This window comes from Syngnathus acus, chromosome 12 (genome assembly GCF_901709675.1).
Source record: "Syngnathus acus chromosome 12, fSynAcu1.2, whole genome shotgun sequence".
NCBI lineage: Eukaryota > Metazoa > Chordata > Actinopteri > Syngnathiformes > Syngnathidae > Syngnathus > Syngnathus acus.
In genome coordinates, this window is record NC_051097.1 from 11,080,468 (window position 1) to 11,103,520 (window position 23,053).

The 23,053-nt window shown below is 45.8% G+C and overlaps 3 protein-coding genes across 5 annotated transcripts; 2 read left to right on the plus strand and 1 right to left on the minus strand.

Annotated features, from left to right (window-relative positions):
- Positions 1-1,317: 1,317 nt before the first annotated feature.
- On the minus strand, positions 1,318-13,990 carry tnpo1 (transportin 1). Of its 2 annotated transcripts, XM_037265149.1 has the most exons (24): positions 13,544-13,990; positions 12,505-12,580; positions 11,997-12,146; positions 11,824-11,930; positions 8,557-8,690; positions 8,346-8,427; positions 7,868-7,990; positions 7,648-7,766; positions 7,439-7,499; positions 7,057-7,228; positions 6,845-6,997; positions 6,500-6,725; positions 6,264-6,435; positions 6,093-6,179; positions 5,912-6,019; positions 5,693-5,851; positions 5,526-5,613; positions 5,355-5,453; positions 5,131-5,226; positions 3,213-3,288; positions 2,587-2,686; positions 2,415-2,489; positions 2,227-2,347; positions 1,318-2,140 (listed from the first exon to the last, which is right to left on the minus strand). In XM_037265149.1, exons 1-23 carry the CDS (start codon positions 13,646-13,648, stop codon positions 2,240-2,242), a joined length of 2,676 nt encoding a protein of 891 aa, XP_037121044.1. In that variant the 5' UTR covers positions 13,649-13,990; the 3' UTR covers positions 1,318-2,140; positions 2,227-2,239. The 2 variants fall into 2 exon arrangements, 1 of the variants encoding a protein (XP_037121044.1); XR_005099580.1 differs by lacking the exons at positions 1,318-2,140; positions 2,227-2,347; positions 3,213-3,288.
- A 276-nt stretch (positions 13,991-14,266) lies between these two features.
- On the plus strand, positions 14,267-18,701 carry LOC119131094 (MOB kinase activator 1B). Its single transcript, XM_037265244.1, has 6 exons — positions 14,267-14,617; positions 15,817-15,983; positions 16,500-16,593; positions 16,761-16,894; positions 17,402-17,565; positions 17,657-18,701. Exons 1-6 carry the CDS (start codon positions 14,604-14,606, stop codon positions 17,732-17,734), a joined length of 651 nt encoding a protein of 216 aa, XP_037121139.1. The 5' UTR covers positions 14,267-14,603; the 3' UTR covers positions 17,735-18,701.
- Positions 18,702-19,991: 1,290 nt separating this feature from the next.
- Positions 19,992-22,972, plus strand: dck (deoxycytidine kinase). 2 transcript variants are annotated; one of them, XM_037265228.1, is made up of 8 exons: positions 19,992-20,248; positions 20,531-20,603; positions 20,742-20,857; positions 21,613-21,806; positions 21,901-22,048; positions 22,127-22,242; positions 22,604-22,703; positions 22,771-22,972. In XM_037265228.1, the coding sequence occupies exons 1-8, from the start codon at positions 20,075-20,077 to the stop codon at positions 22,795-22,797; spliced, it is 948 nt and encodes a 315-aa protein (XP_037121123.1). In that variant the 5' UTR covers positions 19,992-20,074; the 3' UTR covers positions 22,798-22,972. The 2 variants fall into 2 exon arrangements, with proteins under 2 accessions (XP_037121123.1, XP_037121124.1); XM_037265229.1 differs by lacking the exon at positions 19,992-20,248 and having other exon boundaries at positions 20,385-20,603.
- The last annotated feature ends 81 nt before the right edge of the window (positions 22,973-23,053 follow it).

Below are 23,053 nucleotides of genomic sequence, written 5' to 3' on the forward strand. Positions count from 1 at the left end.
ACATTGGAATGTGACAGACAAAAAGTGACGTACACACACGAGGAATTTGCCTGTGAGTATTCCATAGTGCGCCACTGAGAACCTCTAAAGTCCAACGCTACTGATGGGTGACCAAAGTCGCTCCTAAGCCTTGCACATGACCTTGAAGAACATGTTCAAATGTTACACTAAATGGTTGTACCTGCAAATGGGGAAAAATAATTGTTATCAAAATTGCCCACAAAAAATGCCACAAAAGTTGACTTATTTTTTCACGCTTGTGTAAGATTGTTAAAATTTTACCATCCTCAAATAATAAATCCAAATTCAAAATGTATTGTTTTCCTGACCGTACATGGCATTTATCAATGTTAAAATGATACTAAAAAGATTCAGTTATATTTTGGCTCGAACATTGTCTCTTGAAATCCTTAAGAATAACGAAAATCGTTAGCAAATCCAAACATTGCCCCTCATTGGACTTTAGAGGTTTTGCCGTCCATGTTTTTGTCACAAAATGAAGAAAACTCAATGACTTTTTTGCATTCAAATGAAAATTTTTAGCAGCATCACTTCACATGTAATAAGCTCCAATTTCCAGGGTTCAAATACTTTTACTCTGGCCAGCAGAGGGCAGAAAGGGGGAAATAAAAATGGTTGATACCAAATGATCACACAATACATTCAGGCTGTTTAAAACATTTTGACTTCACAGTATTTCCAAAGCGAGGATAGGGAGGACCAAACACATACGACGTCCCAAACATTTTCCTTAATGCGAAATTTAATTCGCCGCTAAATTCAGGGGGCCACCGACATGCGTGAAATGAGAGCATAGTCAACCCGCCACCCCGCAAAAAAAAATCCAAAACATCATGCACGAGACACGACAACTAAGATTCAACAACACGAAGAAAGAAGTTTTGGGAAACCATTGCGGTGACATCGTCACTTTTGTTCTTTTTCCACAATTTGCCAAATCTGTCATATAAACTCGGAATAGTACGGCAAAAAAGTCATAGTTTTACGGAAAGAAAGAAAAAGTCGCACTTTTTCAGATATCACGAGGCTAAAAATGGTCAAATATATTATACAAGTGTAGTGTGACGTTTCCAACTATTCATACAATTACAACTATTGGAATTGTTTATAAATATTCCTATAAAATGACGACTTTATTTCCATGAAATTGTGATATTTGATTCTTATAAAATTCAAAGATTGTAAAATTCAGATTTTGTTATTGAAAATGACGGCTTTATTTTCCTAAAATGCCAACTTTTTGAGGGGTAAAATTATGGCTTCATTTTGATGTAAAATTACAAATTGACGCTCGTAAAATTCTGACTTTAGTGCTACTGCAACGGTTGTCCCTAACGGCACTTTTTTTTTGTAAACTATGACTATTCTCGTAAATTTTCCGCTCTATTTTTGTCAAATTCTTCATCTTTCATTTCTCGTGTTTTGCATAAAATTTAAAACCATTCACTTAAATGACTATTTAGCACTTGTAAAATGACGGTTTCATCTTTTGTAAAACGACAACTATTCTCAAACAATTACGACAACTCGTGTCAAAGTCACAGTTGAGGTTCGGTTACGATTATAAAATTGAGACTCGTAACGTTATGGCTTCTTTTAACTACAATTTTTGTTCACGTACAACTTATCCCCCCCCCCCCCGAAAAATGAAAACGTAACATCACTTAACATTTGTAACATTGCAGCTATTTCTGTTCCTTGCCTTAATTCTCATCCTATTTCAACTTCATTCTGGCAATTCCTTATTTTGCTACCATTGGAGGAAATTGATTGAAAAGGATCTGGCACGCTCTTCCGGAAGATCCGGCGGGGACCGAGTTCCGCTTTAGACACGAAAACCTCGCAGAAATTGCGGAAACTCAAAAGCTAAACGATGACGACGTGATAATGAATGGCGACTTTGGTTATTTTGTCCTCGTTCCCCGATCGGTTCCCCCCTGTTCCCGCGCAGGCCCACTGGGAGTCGCGCCACCCTCCCACCCCATCCCGCCAAGTGAAGGGGGGAGCGGGCCCGGCACCCGACCCCCCTCCCCCATTAGGCGGATCCTCCCCCCTGGTAAAGGGCGTGGTGTTCCCTGGGTCAAAGAGGTTCCCTATGTTTTCTCCTGACATCAAAGACCTGCATGGAAATAGAAAGAAATATTTAGAAGCAAATGGTAATCCGACGCTTGTTTAATACCAATGTTGACGTGGTGGACAACTGACCCCCGGCCCCTTTTTAGACCCCATAGAAGGTGGCCAGGCGCTCTTTTAGCGGCATGGGGAACTGGTCGGAAAAGCGCCTCCAGTTCTCCTCGCCCACCTGGTTCTTAAAGCCGTGAAGGATCTGGAATCAAACCGCACCAAAATCAGTTCTTCAATACTACAAAGTGGTCAATTTCCAACGTTGTTACCTTGTAGAACATGTCTCGCAAATCTTCCTTGGGGTTGACCCAAGACGCCACCGCGTCACAAAAGAAGATAAAATCCTTGTGAGAAGAAGATGGCAAGATGTGAGGCAATTTGACACACCATTTTATTTATTTATTTTTTAAATTGAAGTTGTTGTTTTTTTTTTTATCTCACCTGTACCACACCTCCCGGGTTGACGCTTATCATGGTGCAAATTCCTCGGAAAGCCGAATCTTTCTCCTCGTTGTCTCTTATGTTGCGCAGGGAGGTGCACCTGCCGACGGTGACGGCACTTTTTAATGCTGACAGTAGAATATTAGTCAACTGACTTTTTTTTCCTGGCCCCATTTTACACCTCTAATTTAATTTTTTAGAAAGAAAAAAAAAGATTTCTTACAATATTCAAATGAAACAAACTCTTGGCTATAATGGGCTTCTTCATTCGTCAATTTCCAAGACAACAGGAAGCACTTTAAAGTACATCCCGCTCATTACGGCAATTCGCCCGTGTGATTTGCTACATTAAAAAAATGTCAAATTTGCTAGCGGCTAACGGTGGACAACGACAAAAAATTAAAAACTAGACACAATAACGTGGAGTTGCCACTTGGGCAAAAAAAAAAAAAAAATCACAAGTAAGACCTAAAAGAGGACAGGGTTAGTCACATGGTTGGCAATGATTACAAAACTTAAGAAGAAAATAAATTGGACATTTTTTAAGAGAGGAGAGCGACAGCAAAGAGAAAGAAGAGCAACAGAGAAAAGATGAATGAAATAAAAAAAAAGAGAATAATACACACCAGGGTCTTATAAACTGCTGTAGCATGGGTGCCACCTCTTGAGGGCAAACGTAACCAAGACGACCAATTGTTATTGCTATGGTAACGCAATCACGGTTACACACCACCAAACGCCAACCAAGACATGAGCAATGAGGAGGAGGGGGAGGGGGGAGTGGGGAGGAGAAAAAAATAAAGAAAAAACACATAACTCAGAGACATAAAAATCAACACAATCTGTCTGTGCATGATCAGAAAAACAGATTTCAATTGGTGTGGGCCGTTAGCGCACTACTGCCCCCTGCAGTCGAGGAGGGTAGAATGCAAAACATAGGACATACATACAAACACGTTTAAGGGAGAACACATTGATCGACAAGTCGGACAGAGACGGTCGTCGGACAGAAATTGCTTCGTTTTCTGTGAAATTCATTCCGGGGGACACGCATTGGGTTTTTTTCCCCCCCAAAAAAATTGACAACCGGCATCTTTTGTCCAAATAAGAAGGCTTATAATTTTAAATATATATTTTTTTTATATTATATATATTTACATGATATTTTTAAATTTAAATGCCAAAGTGACTGTGGCACAATGGAAAGTCAACGTGTCACTGTATTAAAATGTTTGGATGGCCAATAAAAAGATCTTGCTGGTCGCTGAACTTTATGCTTGACCTATTTGGACAAAAGCCATGGCAAAAAGTCAATTTGTAATAAAATGTCGCCACTCGTGCCTCACAAGCACATTTCTCCCTTAAACTCACCAATGTTAATTATACACAACAAACAGAACTGCGTGTGTGTGCGTGAGTGTGTGTTTTGTCGCTGTTGCCGCTCTTTTTGAAACAGAAATGACAACATGACTCCGACTACATGGAGGATAGGGAGGACAATATCCAGGCACAGCAGGTGGCTATGAGGCATAGAGGAGGAGGAGAGGAGGAGGAAGAGGAGCGAGCGAGGACCTAAGTTTAAGGAAGACACAAAACTATGCAACATTCTCATTAAAACAAGCAGGCAGATTTTGTGAACAAGTTCAATGACACATGCAGAAAGCAGATGGCAACGCTATTTTTTATCTTAAGTTCGGTGCAGGAATGTCTGCAAATAGTCAACGAATGATTACTGGAAGCGCGCTGGTCTTCAACTTTGGAGGTTCCGGGATAATTCAAAGGTCAACCGCAACCCAAGCGCCTGCTTCGAATGTTCAACTTGCACTCCACTAATCATTCACCATTCCGGAATGAATCATTGTTATCTAGGCTTTGCGGCGTCCACTGTTGGCTGGCAAATCGTGCACCGAACAACATTTAACATCCATGAGCCAGATATGCGCTGACATTGAAAGAAAAAGCAACAAAGGAAAGTGACGGCAAACAAACAGCAAGACGTGTACACCATTCCTTTTTTACGCACACTTTGCGCTTGGGTCTCGTTTTTTTTAAGTCACAAGAGCAAAGCGTCACCTTGGATGGTCTCAAATGCGTCGCGCGCATGTGTGTGCGCTTCCAGAAAGTGCCGGTTAGTACAAGCGCGTGGTTCCTGGTAACGTTTAACTCGCAAATGTTTGCGTTAGATTTTAAAGCCTTGATATCCAAACACAGGAACTGACCCAATTTCGGCCAACGAGTTATGTGACAATTAAATGGCCCGCCGCTAGATGGCAGACTAACCTGTTGCCCATTTACACAACAGAATAATGACAGATCAACAGATTGAAAGGAGATTATTATTAGTTCAGGACACGCGGGTGCCTCGTTCATCTGCTTGGTCTTCATCAAGATTGGAATCTTATCGCTTCAACTGTTTGCATACTTAACAGGAAGCCGGGGGAACCGGTATGGTCGCAGCCTGGTGAGAGGCAGACGCTTGAAATGAGCGTGTGTGCATGCGTGGCGGCCGCTCTGGCCCGGCTCAGTACCGCCACAGTGTGGTACCTGTGTTTTCCAAAAGAGTCTTTGGCGTATTGGGCCTGTTAATGATCTCTACCAGCTGGTGCAGCACCACGGCAACGTACGGCTGCATTTCGGGCCCTGCGCAAATAAAAACCCAAGAAAACAAAACAGGATTTAGTGGTGTAAGACAAAAAATTTAAACAAAAGAAAAACAATAAAATAAAAATCATAAAAATAAAAACAATCTTTTTTTTTTTTGTACTCACCCATTTGTATAGCGATCTCTCCTATTGCCCACGTTGCATTGTTGCAGACGGATATAAACTCCGGATTTAAATTGGTGCCCAGTATCGGCATAAAGTCAGCTGAGTTGAAAGAAAAAGACAATTAGCGCACGTTTGTTAGCGCTCGTCTTTGTCTGGCCGAGAGAAACCTACCGATGCACGGTTTGACATGCTGGAAACACGCCTTGGTCAGATCGCCCAGCAGGGCGAAGGAACTCTGACGCACTTCGGGCATTTTGTCCTGAGCATGAAGGGTGGAAAAAAAAAAAAAGAAACAATAAGTTGCTGATGTTTGTTCATGCTTGGGCGGAGGTGCTCACCTGCATGCACTGATACATGAGGGTGAGGATGTTGCTGCGGGCGACCAGTTGCTCAATGGTGCCGCCCAAACCCTCCGCCAGGCCGCTGAGGAGATCCAAAGCCACGATCATGAAGTCCTTATCCGGCGCTTCGTACTGTTCCGGCTGCGACTGGTACAGCTGGGAGGATCCATTTAGAATCATTTGGAATATTTCTTTTCATTCTTATTTTGTGCTCACCATGGCCTGAGCCAGGGTCTTCTGGACCAAGTTGACGCATCGTTGGTACACGGGCTCGCAGTAGGGCAGGAAGCCGCTCTGCAGGGCCGTCGCCACCGATGACAAACACTGAAAGGAGAGCGGAGCGGGTCGGACTGAGAGCTGAGAGCACGCTGATGCCTTAAAGCTTGACGTTGCTCACCTCCAACAAAGGGAATAGATCCTTGTCTTCATCCTTGAGCTGGTTCCACTTCTGGATCAGAGGGGGCATCAACATCTGGATGTACTCCTGGGACAAATATAAGTTAGAAAGGAAGAAATTCTCCTCGGATGGATTGACACTGCAAATTTGAATGTAAAACGCGCCGCTAACCGGTTTGTTGAGATGGTGACCGACCGAGTCGGCCAGCGTGCCGATGGCGTCGTAAAGGATGAGAAGGTTCTTGTGCTGGTACTTGTTGAAGGCGAACACCAGCGTGTCCAGGATGAAGGCCAGGTAGGGCACCAGCTCCGTGCACGCCTCCTCCTCCAAAGTGGCGAAGGCGCTGGACAACACCAGGGGGGTGAGCAAACTTCGGCGCTTCTTGGTGTCTCGTGATTTGCGCTTACCTGCAGGCGGCCTCCTGCACGCGCTTGTTGCTGTCGAGTATGCGCTTGAGCAGCTCGGTCATGAGGGGCTTCAGGTAGACATCGGGGGGCTGGCTGACCACCCAGTGGGCGTAGCGGCTCAGCGTCCAGCAGGTGATGGAACGCACCAGCGCCTTCTTGTCCGACAGACACTGGACCAGGTGGGGGATCAGCTCGGGGAGGTACGGAATCATTCCCTGCATGCAACCTGCCCAAAACCAGCAAATCGTCACTTTTAGGAAGAAATTCAAACACTTTTAGGTTGATTGGATGAATACGGACAAGCAGAAATGTTCTGTTGCATGAAGTCTCCATCGTCTCCGTTACCTTCAGCTATGGCTCCCAGCACGAGTATGCCCGACTCCTTGACGACCCACTCGGGATGGAAGAGCAGCTCTTTGAGAAGCGGCAGGATGTGCAGCAGCAGGTTGTCCCGGAACACGTTGGCCAGGATGTCCAGCGCCGCCGCCGAGCATTTCCCTGAGAACGTCGGCTCCGGTCAAGTCGGCCATTTGAAAAAACTCCCGCCGCCAACTCACGTAGATTCCAATCGGACATGGTGTCGTCGTCGTCGTCGAGGTCGTCGTCGTCCTCCTCCTGATCCTCGATGCCGTCGCCGTCGTGCTGTTGGGCGACGGTACGCGAGCGGTGGAAGCGAGGGCGGATGTCCTGCTCGTTATCGGGGATGGCCTCGTCCTCCTCGATGTCGCCCTGGGGGGGCATGCGAAAGGCCATTTGCAAAAGTGACATATAGACGCTCAAATCTAACCAAGTCATATCATCACACAATCTAGAAGTCATCCAAGTTTTTAATGCCATCGCAAACATTTTCCCGACGTGATTGCTTGAGGCCAAAGTCATTTGTCTCCAAGCCATATCCCGGGTTCGCAGGTCACTTCCCGCTCAGCGCTATCGACCGACCTTGAGCATGATGATGTCGATCTCCGAGTACTTCATCCCGTTGACGAGCACCGGCGTGAGCCTGCGGGACGGAGGACATGACAAAGCGCAAGGACGAGCGTTTACTCCATGTGACGGATGTTCACAGCCGAGGTCAACCGTCATGGTTCGTAATCAGCGGCCAGGGTCGAAGGGGGTTGGGGGGGCATGACAAATCAATTGCGTCTCACTTGGACAGGTGTCCGCACAGCACCTCCTTGCAGACCGGCTGCTCGGCCAACGTCAGCCAGAACTCGCAGGCCTCCAAAGCTACGTTTTCATCCTGGTCCTGCGTCCTCTGGAGCATGTACTGCGCAAAGATCAAACCTTCGAGAGAGATTCTTGGGGCGCCCGATGGCCAGTCCAGCCATACGTGCAGCTTTTCCAAATACGTAAAGTAGCGTCGCTCACCTCGACGATGCTGTGCATGTGCGGCAGCAGGCGGTCCAGGCGAACGTCCAGCAGCATGACGAGTGCTCGGCAGACGTTCTTGCGCACCTCGGGCTCCTCGTCGGTGGCCAGTGCAAACAGGTTCTACACAGGCGAGGGGAGGGAGCGTTCAACAAAATCAAAATACGAACATTTTGTGTCCAACTAATTCTCACCATTTAGCCGTGCTAGTATGGTAGCAAACGCAGCGGGTGCAAATGCTATTCCTGCTATTTTGCTTTTATGTTTATGACCAAAAATAAAAGGTTAAAATGACCATCCAGACGACATACATCCTGCGCAAACAAAATCAAATCTAAGTCCGGAAAATTCAATCGAAGCTAAATGACATCTTAAGCGCGACAGAAAAAAAAAAACGGGCGGAGAGTTTACGACTGGATGCTACACGGCCGTCTCACATGACGTGACCCAAATCATGCGACGCCACGGTCACACTTGCCTCGATGAAAGCGTCGATGTGCAGCATGAGGGCTTGAGTCCTGCTGATGATGAACTGATTCACACAGGCGATGGCATGAGACCTGTCAACGTACAAAGCACGGTCACATGTTGCGCCGGAGGGCGAGCGGCCTTTGCTAAAGGCACCCTCTGTCTCTGTGCGTGCTACGACGAAAATATAAAGACAACTTTATTGGCCGATGTGAATCAACCTGATCTTGGGGCTGCTGTGCTTGAAGAACTGCAAAAACTTGGGGATCATGATGTTAAGGGGACGATCCAACATGTCGCTGTCCAGGATCTCGGCAGAGTCCTCGCAGATCTTCTGCAAGGCTCCGAAGGCTCCCTGGAACAACAAAACAAAAAAATTGTTTTTCTTTTTTTCAGGGAATAATTTTCTATTCCACAAATGGCGAACCACTTCCTCCCTCCCTCCCTCCCTCACTCACTCCGCATGCCTACGCAAAAGACTGCAGACATTAGTGTCACGCGCGACAAAGCGGGCCGATGCCTTCCTAACTGGTTTCCATGGCAACCGTTGCCATGGCAGTACTGCCATCAGGATAGAGCTGCCAAAAAAAGATGAATGAATAAGTCATCCAGATGCTGGGGGCGCCTCCGTGTCATTAGAGAAGGGAAGCAAAGTGGGCGTGGTCTCGGGAGCATTCCAGCCATGCCGAGCTTGAGTGGAGAACCCGCCGTGAAAAAGCAACGCGCCCCCACATGTTAAAATCGGTCATCGGAACTTATGTATTCTCTAAACCAGTGGTCCCCAACCTTTTTTGCACCACGGACCGGTTACGTGTCAGAAATATTTTCGCGGACCGGCCTTTATATAAATAAATATATTTATATATTTATTATTTAAATATTTATATATATAAATAGGATGAAATAAAATGATACGACTGGCATAAAAACAAATATAAACCACATAAAAATAAAACGTTGAATTAGTGGGAGCACCGAGCTCTTTTCTCAGAAATGAGCCGTTCCCATCTAGGCGTAATCGGAGACAATGACACCCGAAGTGGTTAAGGTTTGTCTTTAAATGCAGGATGCTTGGTCTCCATGTGCCGAAGCAGGTTTGAAGGCTTCATTGCCTCGTTAGCTAGCCTTTCGCCGCCACATATGCGGAGTGCACTTGGCGCGTCAGAGTCACCTGTGGCGATAAATCCATATTTTAAGTAGGACTCCAGAAATGTTCTTTTAAATGCAGCTTTCCTTTTCTTAGAAGTCGTATCCTCTTCTTCTTCAGTGTCCTCATTGGACGTTTTTCCCTTTCCGAAGAAGCTTTCCAAACTTCTCTGTTTCTTGCTCATTTTTGCTTGCCTCGCGGGCTTGACTGTGGTGACATGTCACGTGACCGAGACGAGCGCCCTGTGTCAAGAGTCCTTATTTTTCAGATGCACCGACAGATGTAATTGGGAGAGATTCGCCAATTTTTATATATTTTTCAAAATAAATTCTTACTCATTTTTGCTAGCTTTGCGGGCTCGACTGGGGAAACATGTCACGTGACCGGGACGAGCGTCTTAACCTGAATGAATTGATGTCAATGAAAAAAAAAAATAAAATTTTTTTTTTTTTTCCCCTGTGCGGCTCCGCGGCCCGGTACCAAGTGACCCACGGACCGGTACCGGTCCGCGGCCCGGTGGTTGGGGACCACTGCTCTAAACAACATCAAAATTTAGCACGACAGTGAAATAAAAATCTGTTTTAAAAATTTGAAACAAGAAACACAAATTGATTGAGCCTTCCGCCTCCCACGAGCATTGTAAGCAATAAGTGGACACCCAAGCTAAATAAAGTAATCTGCCGTCACCTGCTGGGCTCTTTTTATAGCCATGACCGGCCGCCGGCCGGCCGTGGCGGGCGCGGCGCTTCGGCTTAACCCTTTAAACCCAGCAGGTCAGATGTCAAGTGAAATTGACACATTGAAGGGCTTTTCCATAAAATTCTCTATTGGCTATCATAAGGAGACCCCCACAAAAAAAAAAAAAATCAGCATGCAACAAGGGTTGGTTGAAGCGGCCATTTTAAATTCATTTGGCCGTTCCCAAGTCTTTCGTGACTCGCTATCACACACAAAACCAAAAATTCAACATGGACAGAGTCACACAGCAAGTCCGCAATTTTGATGTGAAGCCGCCATTTTGGGATCTCCTGCAGGCACAAAAGACAAAAGATGTTGCTTATTGGCCCGCTGAGTCTTCATAACTGCGCCATTGCCCAAAGTGATTCAGCAAAAAAAATATTTTTATTTGCCTTGAGACTTTCATTCCTGAAATGACACAATAAGTTTCTCTTTTGGGTTTGAGGCAAGCCCAGTTTATTCGCCATCGGCATTTTCCCTTTTGTTTAATCATCCGGCCGAGGGAGGTTTCGGCTTTTTAAGAACAATTCAGGTGTCGAGGGCGTCACAAAACATCCACGGCAATTTTTACGCTCAAGATGGTCATCGTGGATTTCTTCACGACAGCACGGAAAGTATCTGGATGATGGTGTTTTGATTTAATCTGGCACAAACTGAGCAAGATTGCAACTCATAAATGATAAAGTAGTCGAAAAGATAGTTTCACGCTTTTCCTGGATGTCTCTTGAAGTCACGGGCGGATGGAAAAACCCTCGCGAGTGAGCGCATGACCAACTCGCGCAACAAAAAACACAAAGTCAGTCGCAAAGCAACACGAGCGCGGCGACATTTTAGCCACAACTTTGCCGGTGGCGACTAAGAAGCTTTGGCGCGTCCAAGCTGCTTTCCAAAATCACAGCTTCGTTCTTTTGAGAAGTTGCCACATTTGCTGCCGCATGATAAGCCCGGCGCACGTCGCGATTCTTAGCCGTGACCTAAATCTCCGCCCGGGAATAAGCGTCCGTGGGTGAGGCGACACGTGCGGCTTTGAAGGAGAAGACCTTTCTCCGTGGCTCGTAATGGAGGTTGTGTCGGTGACGGTTGGGTGGGAACTTTATTTGCCGTTGGACGTCTAAATCTTCCTAAATGAGGTCATCGCGGGACGGGAAAAGCTGTTATTGACGGGAGCGCCTGTAAATGTCAAGGGTCGGCCGGCCGGACCTTCCTCGTTGGATCCAACGCCGACCTTGTGGAGATGAGTTATTATGTACACGTTCCTGTTTTATGGCCACTCGTCTAATGCCACGCTCCGCCCATACGCAACGAGGAAAAATCGGAAGCATAGTGAAAAAAAGGCTTGTGAAGCAAAATGGCGGTGTCTTTTTTTTTAGGGATGACTTTTTTGTGGCTCTACTCATGGTAAACATGGCTACCCAAAAAAATGTCAAATTGGCAACCAGCAAGTTTTTTTTGGGCTTCAAGAAATTCAATTTTACTCACCAACAAAGGTTAAACATTTCTATTGAAAGGCATTTTGTGGCTAATATGCTGCCCCCTACAGGTTTGGAATTTTCATCCGTCAAGTTCTCTTGAACATTTTACAAAAACAAACTCGCCGTCTCACCTCACACGTGTTGTAGTCTTCGGAATCCAGCAGCTGGCACAGTTTGGGCAGAAGGTCCGGCCAGTTTTGCAGCTCTCCCTTCGACACGATGGTGGTGATCAAAATGCCTGTTTGAAAAGAAAATGCACAATTTGCACATTGCGGCGAGAAGAAATGTCGCGATCCAAACCTACCCACGGTGGCGCGGATGAGCGGCGAGGAGTCGCCGATGTTTTGGAGGCACTCGTTCTTGATGAAATTGGACACCCCTTGAGGGAAATTCTGATAGTGAGCCTTCACGTTGTTCTTCAGTATGAGACCGCTCAGAGAGCGCGTGGGCTCGTCTTGCCGGGGGAGAAGAGAAGAGAGATATGAATGAAGGTGAACAACATGAAACCCTTTTGGGAGAAAAGTGGAGACGCAGACATGATGAATCCCACGCTGGATATCTAAGACTAATGCAGGCCCTCACTGCAAATGTCTTGACACTGCGGACATGGAGATCATCTGCAGTGCAGACAGCGGCCTAAGCGCTGCCAGGAATCGGGTTTAAAATTAGAGCGACCCATATTCCCCGAGCGCCTCATCATCTGCGGCCGACGGGTCAGCCGAGTCACGACCGTCGGGGCGCTTACGTAAAAAAGAAATAATGACGCAGGCTGTCCGCTGCGCCGAGGAACAAAAACGTCACGGGCGCCTTACCTTCCGATTTGAGCTTGGTCAGAACAAATATTAAGTAGTTGTTGAAATCAGGAAACTGGTTGAGCTGCTCCAGTCTCTGTGGAAAAAAGTGGTTGAGGAAAAAGGCAGAACAAAAAAGAGGTGTGTGTGTATTAGCAGTGCATTTGCCATGTCATGTGACCAACACACACACGCACGCACACAATCCAATATGAGTTCACCCTGGGGTCCCAGCAGACATTTGCTGAAGATATTAAAGCTATGAAATCCCCTCAAGCGCAAGCAAAGTACGACTGAGTACAATAAGACTTTTTCTGGACGTGTCTGAAAACTTGCCACCATTTTGGATGGTCACAACTACGCATTTGCAATAAATGCACAACTGCAGAGGGGGCAGAAGTGTCCATAATAGCAAATGGCGTTCATTTGTGAGCAGTTTTGCTTTGCTGATGATTATTCAAACTGAATATGGCAAATGTGGCCAAATGGCAAGAGGCCGAGCTCACAAGTTGTATAAACAGAGCATTACAGAGCCAGACAAGATGCTCTAGTTTTGAGCGGGGTCATAAACAGTCTCAAGAAAAGGCATCAGACGTTTGATCGTTTTTCGAAATGTGCATAATGGACAAGATGAAGCGCCACAGAAGAATGGAGTCAAAATGAAAGGGAGAGTCATGAGTGATACTTCTCTTTGCAAAGATGCAATAAAGGAGTCAAACAGAATGCCAATTAAGTGTTGAGGTGTGCATTAAAACACGTTTTTTTCCTTTTTAGTAGTACAGAAACGTGGAGGGCCTAATGAACGGCTTTGCCTGGGGTCAAATTGACTAAACACAACCTTGAAAATATTCTCAAATATTGGATGAATCACATCATAACATGACACACCTTTCAAGTGCAGTGCTCATCTTTAACAGTACAAATCATTCACTTTCATAACAAAACAAAACCGACAACAGGTCGGCACCTGCGTAGATAGATACAATGTAACAGCAAACAACCCGGCTAGCATCGGCTAAAGCTAGCCTACCCTGACAAGAAAGCACAAATAAAAGGATACTTGCTGGACGGATCTCTGTGTGGACGTATCCGGCGACTGCGACTCCCTGAGCAGCTGTAAAATCTGATGGAGTCCTTGCTCGTCTGGCTTCCACGCACACTCCATCTTCGCTATGACTGCGGGAATTCCAAAAAACGGAAAGGCAACACGGCGCCGAGCTAGCCAAAGGATTTACCCCGCATGAACGACACAAGAGGCGAGGACAACACGCTCGACAAGACCCCGGGGAGATCGTGAAGGGGGCGGGGAAGGGAGGCCGAGTCTCGCCTTTCTCTTCTCTCTCGGACCGCCGAGCCGAGGTGTTGCTGCGTGTCCGCTGAGGGAGAAGGCGAGGAGAAGCGAGTGAGGGCCGTCAGATGTTCGACTGTCAAAGCCGAGACAGGTGAATTTGTCGGCCGGCAGAGTGCGTGTGGAAGGCCGCACGCGCCTCCAGCCGCTTTTTAGTGACTTGACGGGCTAGATGACGAGAGGCTGCGCGGTCCTAGCGCCCGCCGAAATTGATGTTCTGTCCGTCTGTCTGTCTATCGTCCTTTCTGATAATATGACTGGAATTTTTTAGTTCATGTGGTGTGTTTTGACAAAGTCAATACCAGGCTTATGTCTCTAAATAATGTAAATGATGTTTTTGGCTTGTGAATCAAATGATGCATGTTTCGTGAAAATGTGAGCCACATTATCCACCAGGTGGCAGCACAGGAGCGAACTCTGCCTTTTTGCATCCGAAGAAGAAGTGAAGCCAGTTCGTCAGTTCAGTCGACTTGTCCGGGTACCTCCGTAGTCAGTCACAATCAGTCACGAAGGGCAGGAGAGGAGCCGCTCTTTTGCAAAACACTCCTCGTTTAATTTGATATTTTTGTGTGTGTACGAATACAACGCATACATCCGCCATCGTCGTGCAAATAATTGTCCTTAGGAGAGCGAGAGGACCGCGAGAAAGGCCGAGAAGTCGCGACGAGGACTTGTGAGACTTGCACAAACAATCCTTCCTCTTCCTCCTCCTCTTCTCTTTTATTCTTATTATTTGCTGCGAGAGAGACAAAGAAACGCCGCCGGAGGAACCATGAGCTTTCTGTTGTAAGTTGTTTTGTCATCTTGTGTATTCATCTGTATGCTGTCAAAACCGCGGATTATTTTTGTGTATTAGTTTGCATACTTGGACAGTGTCTGAAGGGTAGCCGAAGCTGTGTTAGCCGTGGCATATTCCGGGCTAAGGCTATTTCCCGGATAACAAGCCACTCGTAAACGTCTTCCACATGTCAACTGCGATCTCCAATCAAGTCATGTTGATTAATAATATTATAATATCATAATAAGAATATTGCAAGCATAGGGAAACGTCGAGGCGGCTGTACATTCGACGGAAGTAGTGTCAGTGGCTAAAACTCCAAATATTCAATATTAGGTATTAAAAAGGAAATCATCTGTTAATTTCATCAGTTATTTATTACATTTGTACTGCTGACCCAGTCGGACCACTTAATGTGAGTTCTGATTGGAATGAGGAATTTCAGTCCTCTACCTTGGAACTAAAAGTTTCTGGTGGGGGTTAACCAGGCTAAAATAAGGAAATGTTTGTGTTTTTTTTAATGCGTGTGTGTATGAAATGATTTTTTTGTGCATATAAGAGTTAGTTTATGTGCGTGTCTGTGTGAGGAAGAGAAAACTGTTTATCGTTGCTATTTTTGACCTATCGACACTTGATTGTTTTGCGTAAGCCTTTGCAGTAGAAGAGTCGGGTGCTTTGGGCTTTTGAGCTGGCCGGTTGGCGTCTTTGCGTCCTTCCCTGCTGTGCTGACTCTCACGATGAGTTGCTGTCGTTTAATGGGGGCCACGGGAAAGATGACCACTCCAAACGACCTCATTAGCGGCACAAAGACGCTCTGTTCCCCATTCTGCTCGGCCGGACCTGTCTGTTCTGCTTTTTTTTTTGTCAGCACTTTTGTTCAACTTTCATGAAGACTTATCGTTAGGGAAGATTCAGCCTCAAATAAAATCCCAATTTGTTTTCCGCAGATATTTTCAAGCAAAATTACAAAATATTACAAATAAATTAAGATCTTATAAAATGATTAAATATTTACCGGAAAAAATATTTTATATTAAATTGTATTTAAAATTATTTTAAAATTGATTTATTTTAAATATAAAAAATTCCCAATTATATTTGAGAGAAAAAAAACAGGTCTCTAGATAAATATCTGACATCAATCTCAGATAAATATAAATGAATTAATTTGTTGTATGAATCCCTCTCCGTGTCTCTCCTCTCACAGCGGAAGAAGCTCGTCCAAGACGTTCAAGCCTAAGAAAAACATCCCGGAGGGCTCGCACCAGTATGAGCTGTTGAAACACGCCGAGGCCACGCTAGGGAGCGGCAACCTGCGCATGGCCGTCATGTTGCCCGAGGGCGAAGACCTCAACGAGTGGGTCGCTGTCAACAGTAAGCGCCAAAGCCCACTTTTGGGGGACCCTTGCGAGTTTGGACGGGATTGTGGTTCATTCACTCCCATTGATGGATAAAGACGTCATTTAACTGGGCTCATGAGTTCATTTTGAGGGGCCTTTATCGAGGCTAAAAGAAAGACTAAACGATTGCAAACCGCACTGCGCTTGGGGAGAAACCGCGTTTAACAACATGAATGACTCCCCATGAAGACTGACGGAGTTTTGGCACTCCCTCAAGAGCACAAGCAGTCGTGCAGGGAAAAGGCACGGTGAATATTAAACAGACGCAATTGTGTTTGCTGGGAGACTTTTGTTGTCTGCCTTTAGTTTCTGTCACGTTAGAGGCCCCGTTGGGTCGGAGCTGCTTGTTGGAAGACAACTTGGGCTGTTTTGTTTGTCCTTGTAGGAGCGCAAATCCCAGATGGGGGAAAAAAAAACAACATTTCAAAGCATTTTAATCAAGTTATTGATCAGTTGTGCATTTATTTGATGTTTGTTTTTGCATTCCCAGCTGTGGACTTCTTCAACCAGATCAACATGCTGTACGGAACCATCACAGACTTTTGCACGGAGGAGAGCTGCCCTGTCATGTCTGCCGGCCCCAAGTGAGTCAACGTGGAAAAGCTTATCCCACACATTGGCTTTTGGCTTTGTATTTGATGCGCTCCGACACGTCCCGAAATGCTACCGCCTTTGTCGACAGCCTCGGGGCGGAAATAGTTACCGCTGAGCCTTTTCAGTGCAGTGTTGATCACGCCGCTCTTTTCCACAGGTACGAGTATCACTGGGCGGACGGCACCAACATTAAGAAGCCCATCAAGTGCTCGGCGCCCAAGTACATCGATTACTTGATGACCTGGGTGCAGGACCAGCTGGACGACGAAACGCTTTTCCCTTCCAAGATCGGTACGCCGCTCACAGTGACCATAACAATGGCGGCAGATTATTTCGGCGGTCAATGGGTCGCGGGACTCTGTTTCTCTGCCTCACGCTCAAATGACACCAAGCCGTCTGGGCTTGTTGGATCGGAACCCAAATATCTGGACGGCAGCCAGGTCAAACGGAAGTGTCTCGCTCCACTCGTGAGATGTTTCATTTTGGTGTTTCGTATGGAATCTGAGGGTGGTGACAAGAAGGCAGCTCCGCACGCGCTGCATCCCATGTCGCAACAGTTTCGTAATCCCGCACACACACTTAGCAGCTGCAACTTTGCCACTTGCTCGGCACGAACACGTGACAGGACGCGCAATCGTGACCCGCGTGAGTCACGGCCGCTCGCACTTCCTCGACACCGCACGCCCCCACACCTGTCCACGAGGAGCCACTTCTGCTCTCGTTTGGTTTTGATATTTTCACCAGAACTCCACAGCATAATCATGGTTTGATGAACATCAAGAATTCTGTTTTGTCTAGGCGTCCCGTTCAAGCGGAACTTCATGTCGGTGGCCAAGACCATCCTGAAGCGTTTGTTCCGCGTCTACGCGCACATCTACCACCAGCACTTTGACTCGGTCATGCAGCTGCAGGAGGAGGCCCACCTCAACACCTCCTTCAAACACTTCATCTTCTTTGTGCAGGTACCAAAATGAGCGCGGAGGTTGCCTTGCTCCGTCCGCCTGTCTGTCTGTCTGTGTCGCTTTCGCCGTCTGACCAGCTCTCTCTTGTCAGGAGTTCAACCTGATCGACAGGAAAGAGCTGGCGCCGCTTCAGGAGCTGATCGAGAAGCTGACCACGAAGGACAGATAAACGCCGTCGTCCTTTTTATCTTTGAAAAGATCTTCTAGTTTTGCACTGACACCCTCCTCCCTCCCCCCTTCCTCCCCCTCAACTCCCCTCGGCTGTACGTATGCAGTATAAACTATATTTCCATTTGGGGAAATGTTTTTAAATGAGGCCCGGGCACGGCGGAACGGGTCCGGATGGGTTTTAAACGCGCCGGGACTCCATCTTATCAGGAGAGCGGAGTGAAGAGAGACACCGCTCGCTTCGTGCCACGCTTGTTGGTTTGCGGCGTACAAAAATAGTGCCGAGACGCCAATCCCTGAGCAGAAAGTATTCCACTATTTTCTCTATTTGCTGCTTTTCTCCGCTAGTAGGAAACGCATCCCAAGTGCCTGGTCCGGCAACCGCGGCGAGACCTGCGCCCAGGTCCAGATCCACGCAAAACATCTGACAAACATTCGACACTCTGAATCCGCGCTCACCTCTGGTGGCTGGATTTAATCAAGTAAAACTACATTGCATGAGCCGTTTTAAATTCCTGCATCGGAGGCATTAACGGTAGAAATAGGATCGATTCGCCTGTGCCTTTTCGGACACGACCCGCCCCAATGTCGGCAGACGTCATTTACAATTAAGTAAACCTAAAGAAGAAAACGGTATACTATAAAAAAAAAATAATAATAATAATTTTCCAGAATGATGGCTTGAAATTGTGCAGTTAAAGTGGAGGCAGGAACAACGAAGGGCAAAATAGCGCGGCTTCACTGCACCTCCCTCTGTGGAAGGTTGTCCCCCCCCCCCCCCCCCCGACTTTTTGCCTGAATGTCTACGCTGCGTTCACTCATCGTCTTTTTTCCTTCCCCCAAACTGAATGTTTGCCTGTTCTGCTCATGAGGCACAACTGAGATATTTGCTGTTTAGTTTTGCATGCGCATCTCCTGCTCTCAAAAGTGTTACTATGCAAAAAGAATTGAGGCGTCAAAAAAACAAAGAGGGGGTGGGCGACCCGTTGTCATGTTCACGCTGGGTATGGTTGCTTTTTACTTAGACGTTCAGATTTTGAAAAGAATGGCTTTGCGTTAGTTTTGAATTAGTCTTGAGAGAGCCTTTTTTTTTAATATAAAACTGTTTGCCAGAGGTCATACTACAACGCACAAGATGTAAATAATGAGGTCTATGAAGGAATATTACAGAAAAACTAAAGGATACTACAAGAAATAAGGTAGAAAAAAAGGTGAAATATTGCTATGTCATTTTTAGAGAGTTATATGAGGGGAAACACCACCATAGTCATTTAATAATAAATTTGTACTGTTAATATATTCTTTTATGAGAACAGAGTTGTCAATTGTATGGTACAAAAAGTGTTTGATACCCGATGAATATATTTATTTATATTATTTTAACTTTTACCTCATTATATTAACCCTCACTTATATTTAAACTTTTTTTTCCCATTAGATTCAATATCCACCCCCCCCCCCCCCCCCCCCCCCCCCTTATGACTATTTCCACATTTAATATATCAATAGATTTTGGAAAATAACTTCACAATCTTACTTTTCCCTCCTCATGCAATATTTCAAAGTATTTTTGCCAGATTTCTTTTAAACATAACATCTTATTTCTTGTAACCTACCCTTTTAATATTCTAATATTCCTTCGTACTTCAACTCTCTTAAAGAGGACTTAAAACAAGCATGGAGGGTTTATTTTGTTTTTTGCGGCATATTCAAATGGTGTTTGCTAGCTTTTGTTGTTGTTTTCTTAGCTCCTGATTATGAATGTGTTCACTCATGCACTGTTTGGAAAAAGGTCATTTTAAGAAAGCCGGAAGCATCTCCCAGCCTGGTGCGTCATTTTCCTCCTCCTCCTTGTCTCTCTCGGCTGTATTCTTTGAGGAACTGTGTGTACATAATAGCTCGGTATGGATGTTCCAATGCTGCTCGAGTGAATTCTGCTGTTTACAAGGCAAATAAAGGTGGTGTTGACTATTATTACTATTTTTTAACATTAATTGCGAAATTTACCAAAACATTAGTCGAGTTGCGTGTGCAATGGAAGTGACGACGTATTTGTCGGGGGAAAAAAGTGCGACTGTTCGTGACTCATGTCTTATTTGTTAGTAAAAAACAATATCAGTATTATCAGCACGTCAAGATATACATTTGCGTTATGTATTATGCTATAGTTCACAATGTTTCTGGAAACAAGTTTTCGTTATAATATTCCGTTTGCTTAGGCGTTGGAGGAAGTGACGACACTTTGCCGTAGCAAAACATTCCTACATCGTTTACCATGTGCTGTCGTATCTAAGAATAATTTTCAGAGTATTTGTATATTCGTACCATTTTATAATACACAATGTTGCAGTTTAGAAACGTATTAGCTTCTGTTGGGAAGTTTAGATTTAATTTCGTTGATCCTTCTTGGGCGGAAGCGGGGACGCCAAAGATGTTTAGCTGGAGATGCCGTTTTTCTCGCCTACGAAATCTTAATACTTCATCAAAAAACTACAGCAACTTTCAGCATGGAAAGGTAAACGTTGTAGTAGTAGGTAGTAATGTATATGCAGTCATCTATATCAGGTTCTCAATGGCAATGACAATTTAAAAGAAGCTATTTTCGCTTGGCGTTAACAAGCTTCCCGGAACATCTCTGGTTTGTTGACCTAGCACTTCCGGGTTGTTGTTCGTTGCGTTGTAACCCGCCAAACTTGTCAAATGTCAAACGCCCGCCTCTTGTTATCCCGCCTCGACTCCGCTCTCTAGATTGTTAACGTCATTCATCGCGACTGAAAACATGTCTTTCACCCCGAAGAGGCCGCGCTCCGATCTCATGAATGACTCCATGGAGAAGACGATCAAGCGGATTTCCATTGAGGGCAATATCGGTGAGTGCAAATTCATTGAACAAATGTGTTGTTGACTTATGATGATGAATGGCGCCAATGCTCCTCAATGCAAGTTACAACAGCGGCAACATAGCTAACGTGTTTTTACAAAGTGACGTTTTTTGTGGGGCGTTCAAGCGGCTGGAAAGTCGACCTTCGTCCGCCTACTGGAGCAGGAGTGCGCCGACTGGGAGGTAGTACCCGAGCCCGTCGCCAGGTGGTGCAATGTGCAAACGAGCGGCAGCGACTTTGAGGTCAGTATTCACCCACATATTCGCGACTCGCAGATTTTAAAACTACTCTTTTGCAGCCTTTTTGTGCGCAAGACCAAATCTTTAGGGGGCCTAAAGGCTCTGGGGAACTCACTTACACTGGCAGACTGTTGCATACTTTAATCAGCCTCCAAGGCCATGTTAGAGTTCCAAGTTGAAGTTTACTGTATAAAAGAAGGAGGATTTAACATTAGCAGTATAGTTGAACACTCAAATGTTCAACTGTACAATATAATGTCGATGCAGCATGACACTACTTTTACACGAATTTCAGCCAAATGGACGTTGCAGAGATGCCCCACCCCAAAAACAGTTGCTGTGTCATAATTCCGAACTTTGACGTGTTACAAGACATGGACATAGCTAGGATATGACATAAAATGGTCACGGACACGCCATTAAAATCTGTGCATGAGCATAACTGGGAGCGTCTTCATCTGTATTTAGAGTGCAGCTGCCGTCTGTCCACATGTCCGCAGGGCACCGCTGGTTCAACATTCCAAAGGCGATGAGCCTCATTTAAAGCAGACACACTTGCCCATATTTATGTTGATCATTTCCATTTCTATTTGCAAAATAATTTCCCTTGTAAATAAGTAACGGCAGTTAAAACATACAATTCTATTTTAGCATACTGCATTTGCCTGTTACAATAATGAATAATGAACTGACAGTTTTTTCCAGCCATTTTGAGTTAAGAAAGTAGTGATTCATCAAAAAACACACCCGCCCTGCAGGACCTGACGTCATCGCAGCGTAGCGGCGGCAACGTGCTGAAGATGATGTACGACAAGCCGGAGCGTTGGGCGTACACCTTCCAGAGCTACGCCTGCATCAGCCGCGTGCGCGCCCAGATCTGCTCGGCCAACGGCAAGCTGCGGGAGGCCGAGAACCCCGTGCAGTTCTTTGAGCGCTCCATCTACAGCGACAGGTACGACGTGGCTGTCAAGCTCTGCCGCGATTCATCCAAATCACTTGAGTTTTTCCCAATACACTAAAAAAAAAAGATAACTGCTGCTCGTCAGGTACATCTTTGCCGCCAACCTCTACGAGAACGAGTGCCTGAACGACACCGAGTGGGCCATTTACCAGGACTGGCACGGCTGGCTGCACAGCCAGTTTGGCCGGCACATCGAGCTGGATGGCATCATCTACCTGAGGGTGCCCCCAGAGGTGTGTCGCCGACTCCCACGTCTAAACAATTCTTCCGCAATAGTTGGACTCACGTTTTTTTGTCTCCCCTCGTCGTAGAAGTGCTTGGAGAGGCTGCACCTGCGCGGCCGCAAGGAAGAGCAGGAAATTCCTCTGGAGTATCTGGAGAAACTCCACGTCAAGCACGAAAGCTGGCTGCAGCACAAGACCATGACGTGAGAATCCGGCCCCCACCCCCATGTTTACACCATGGGGCCCGCGCTCGCCTCGTGCGTTCACATTTGCGTCTCCCAGTGAGAGGGCGCCTTTCATGAAGGAAGCCCCAGGGAAGATGCAGAAGATCCCATGTGACCTGCATCTGCCTCTGCGTGTGTGCGGTTTCCAATGTGTGTGTCTGTGTGTGTCAATACCCGAGTACATCTTCTGTATGAAAGAGAATCCAAGAAAGACATTTTCACGTTTAGTTGTTTTCCACCACTTCATAAATTCTGCTGGGATATGTTACCTTTTCAGCACAACTGTGTCAGTATTTTTGAACATGAAAGTGTGCCAACCTGAACCCCGCTTGTCACGCAGGACGGACTTTGAGTATCTGGCCAACGTGCCGGTGCTGACGCTGGATGCCGCCGAAGAGTTCAAAGGCAACAAGAGCAAGAGTGCCGACATGATGGAGAAGGTAATTAAAGACAAAAATCACATCGCACATTTCTGTTCACTCTAATTGACAGTCCAAACTGTTCCAGGTGAAAGAGTTCCTGAGTACCTTGTGAGGAAGCAACCGCAGACAAGGCAAACAAGGGAGGAATAGAACCTTTTAATAGTTTTATCGCACTATGTGTTTTTATGATGATATGCCGCTGCAGTGACTATATTTTTTTTAACCACTTATGTATATTTATAATTATGTGTGTGGCTCACAGCCTGAAATAAACTTATACGACCAGTTCCGGGTGTCGTTTCATTGATTTAAATCTCGGTCCAGCAGAGGGCGCCAGTCTTCCTGATATAGCAGTAAATCGACTTTTA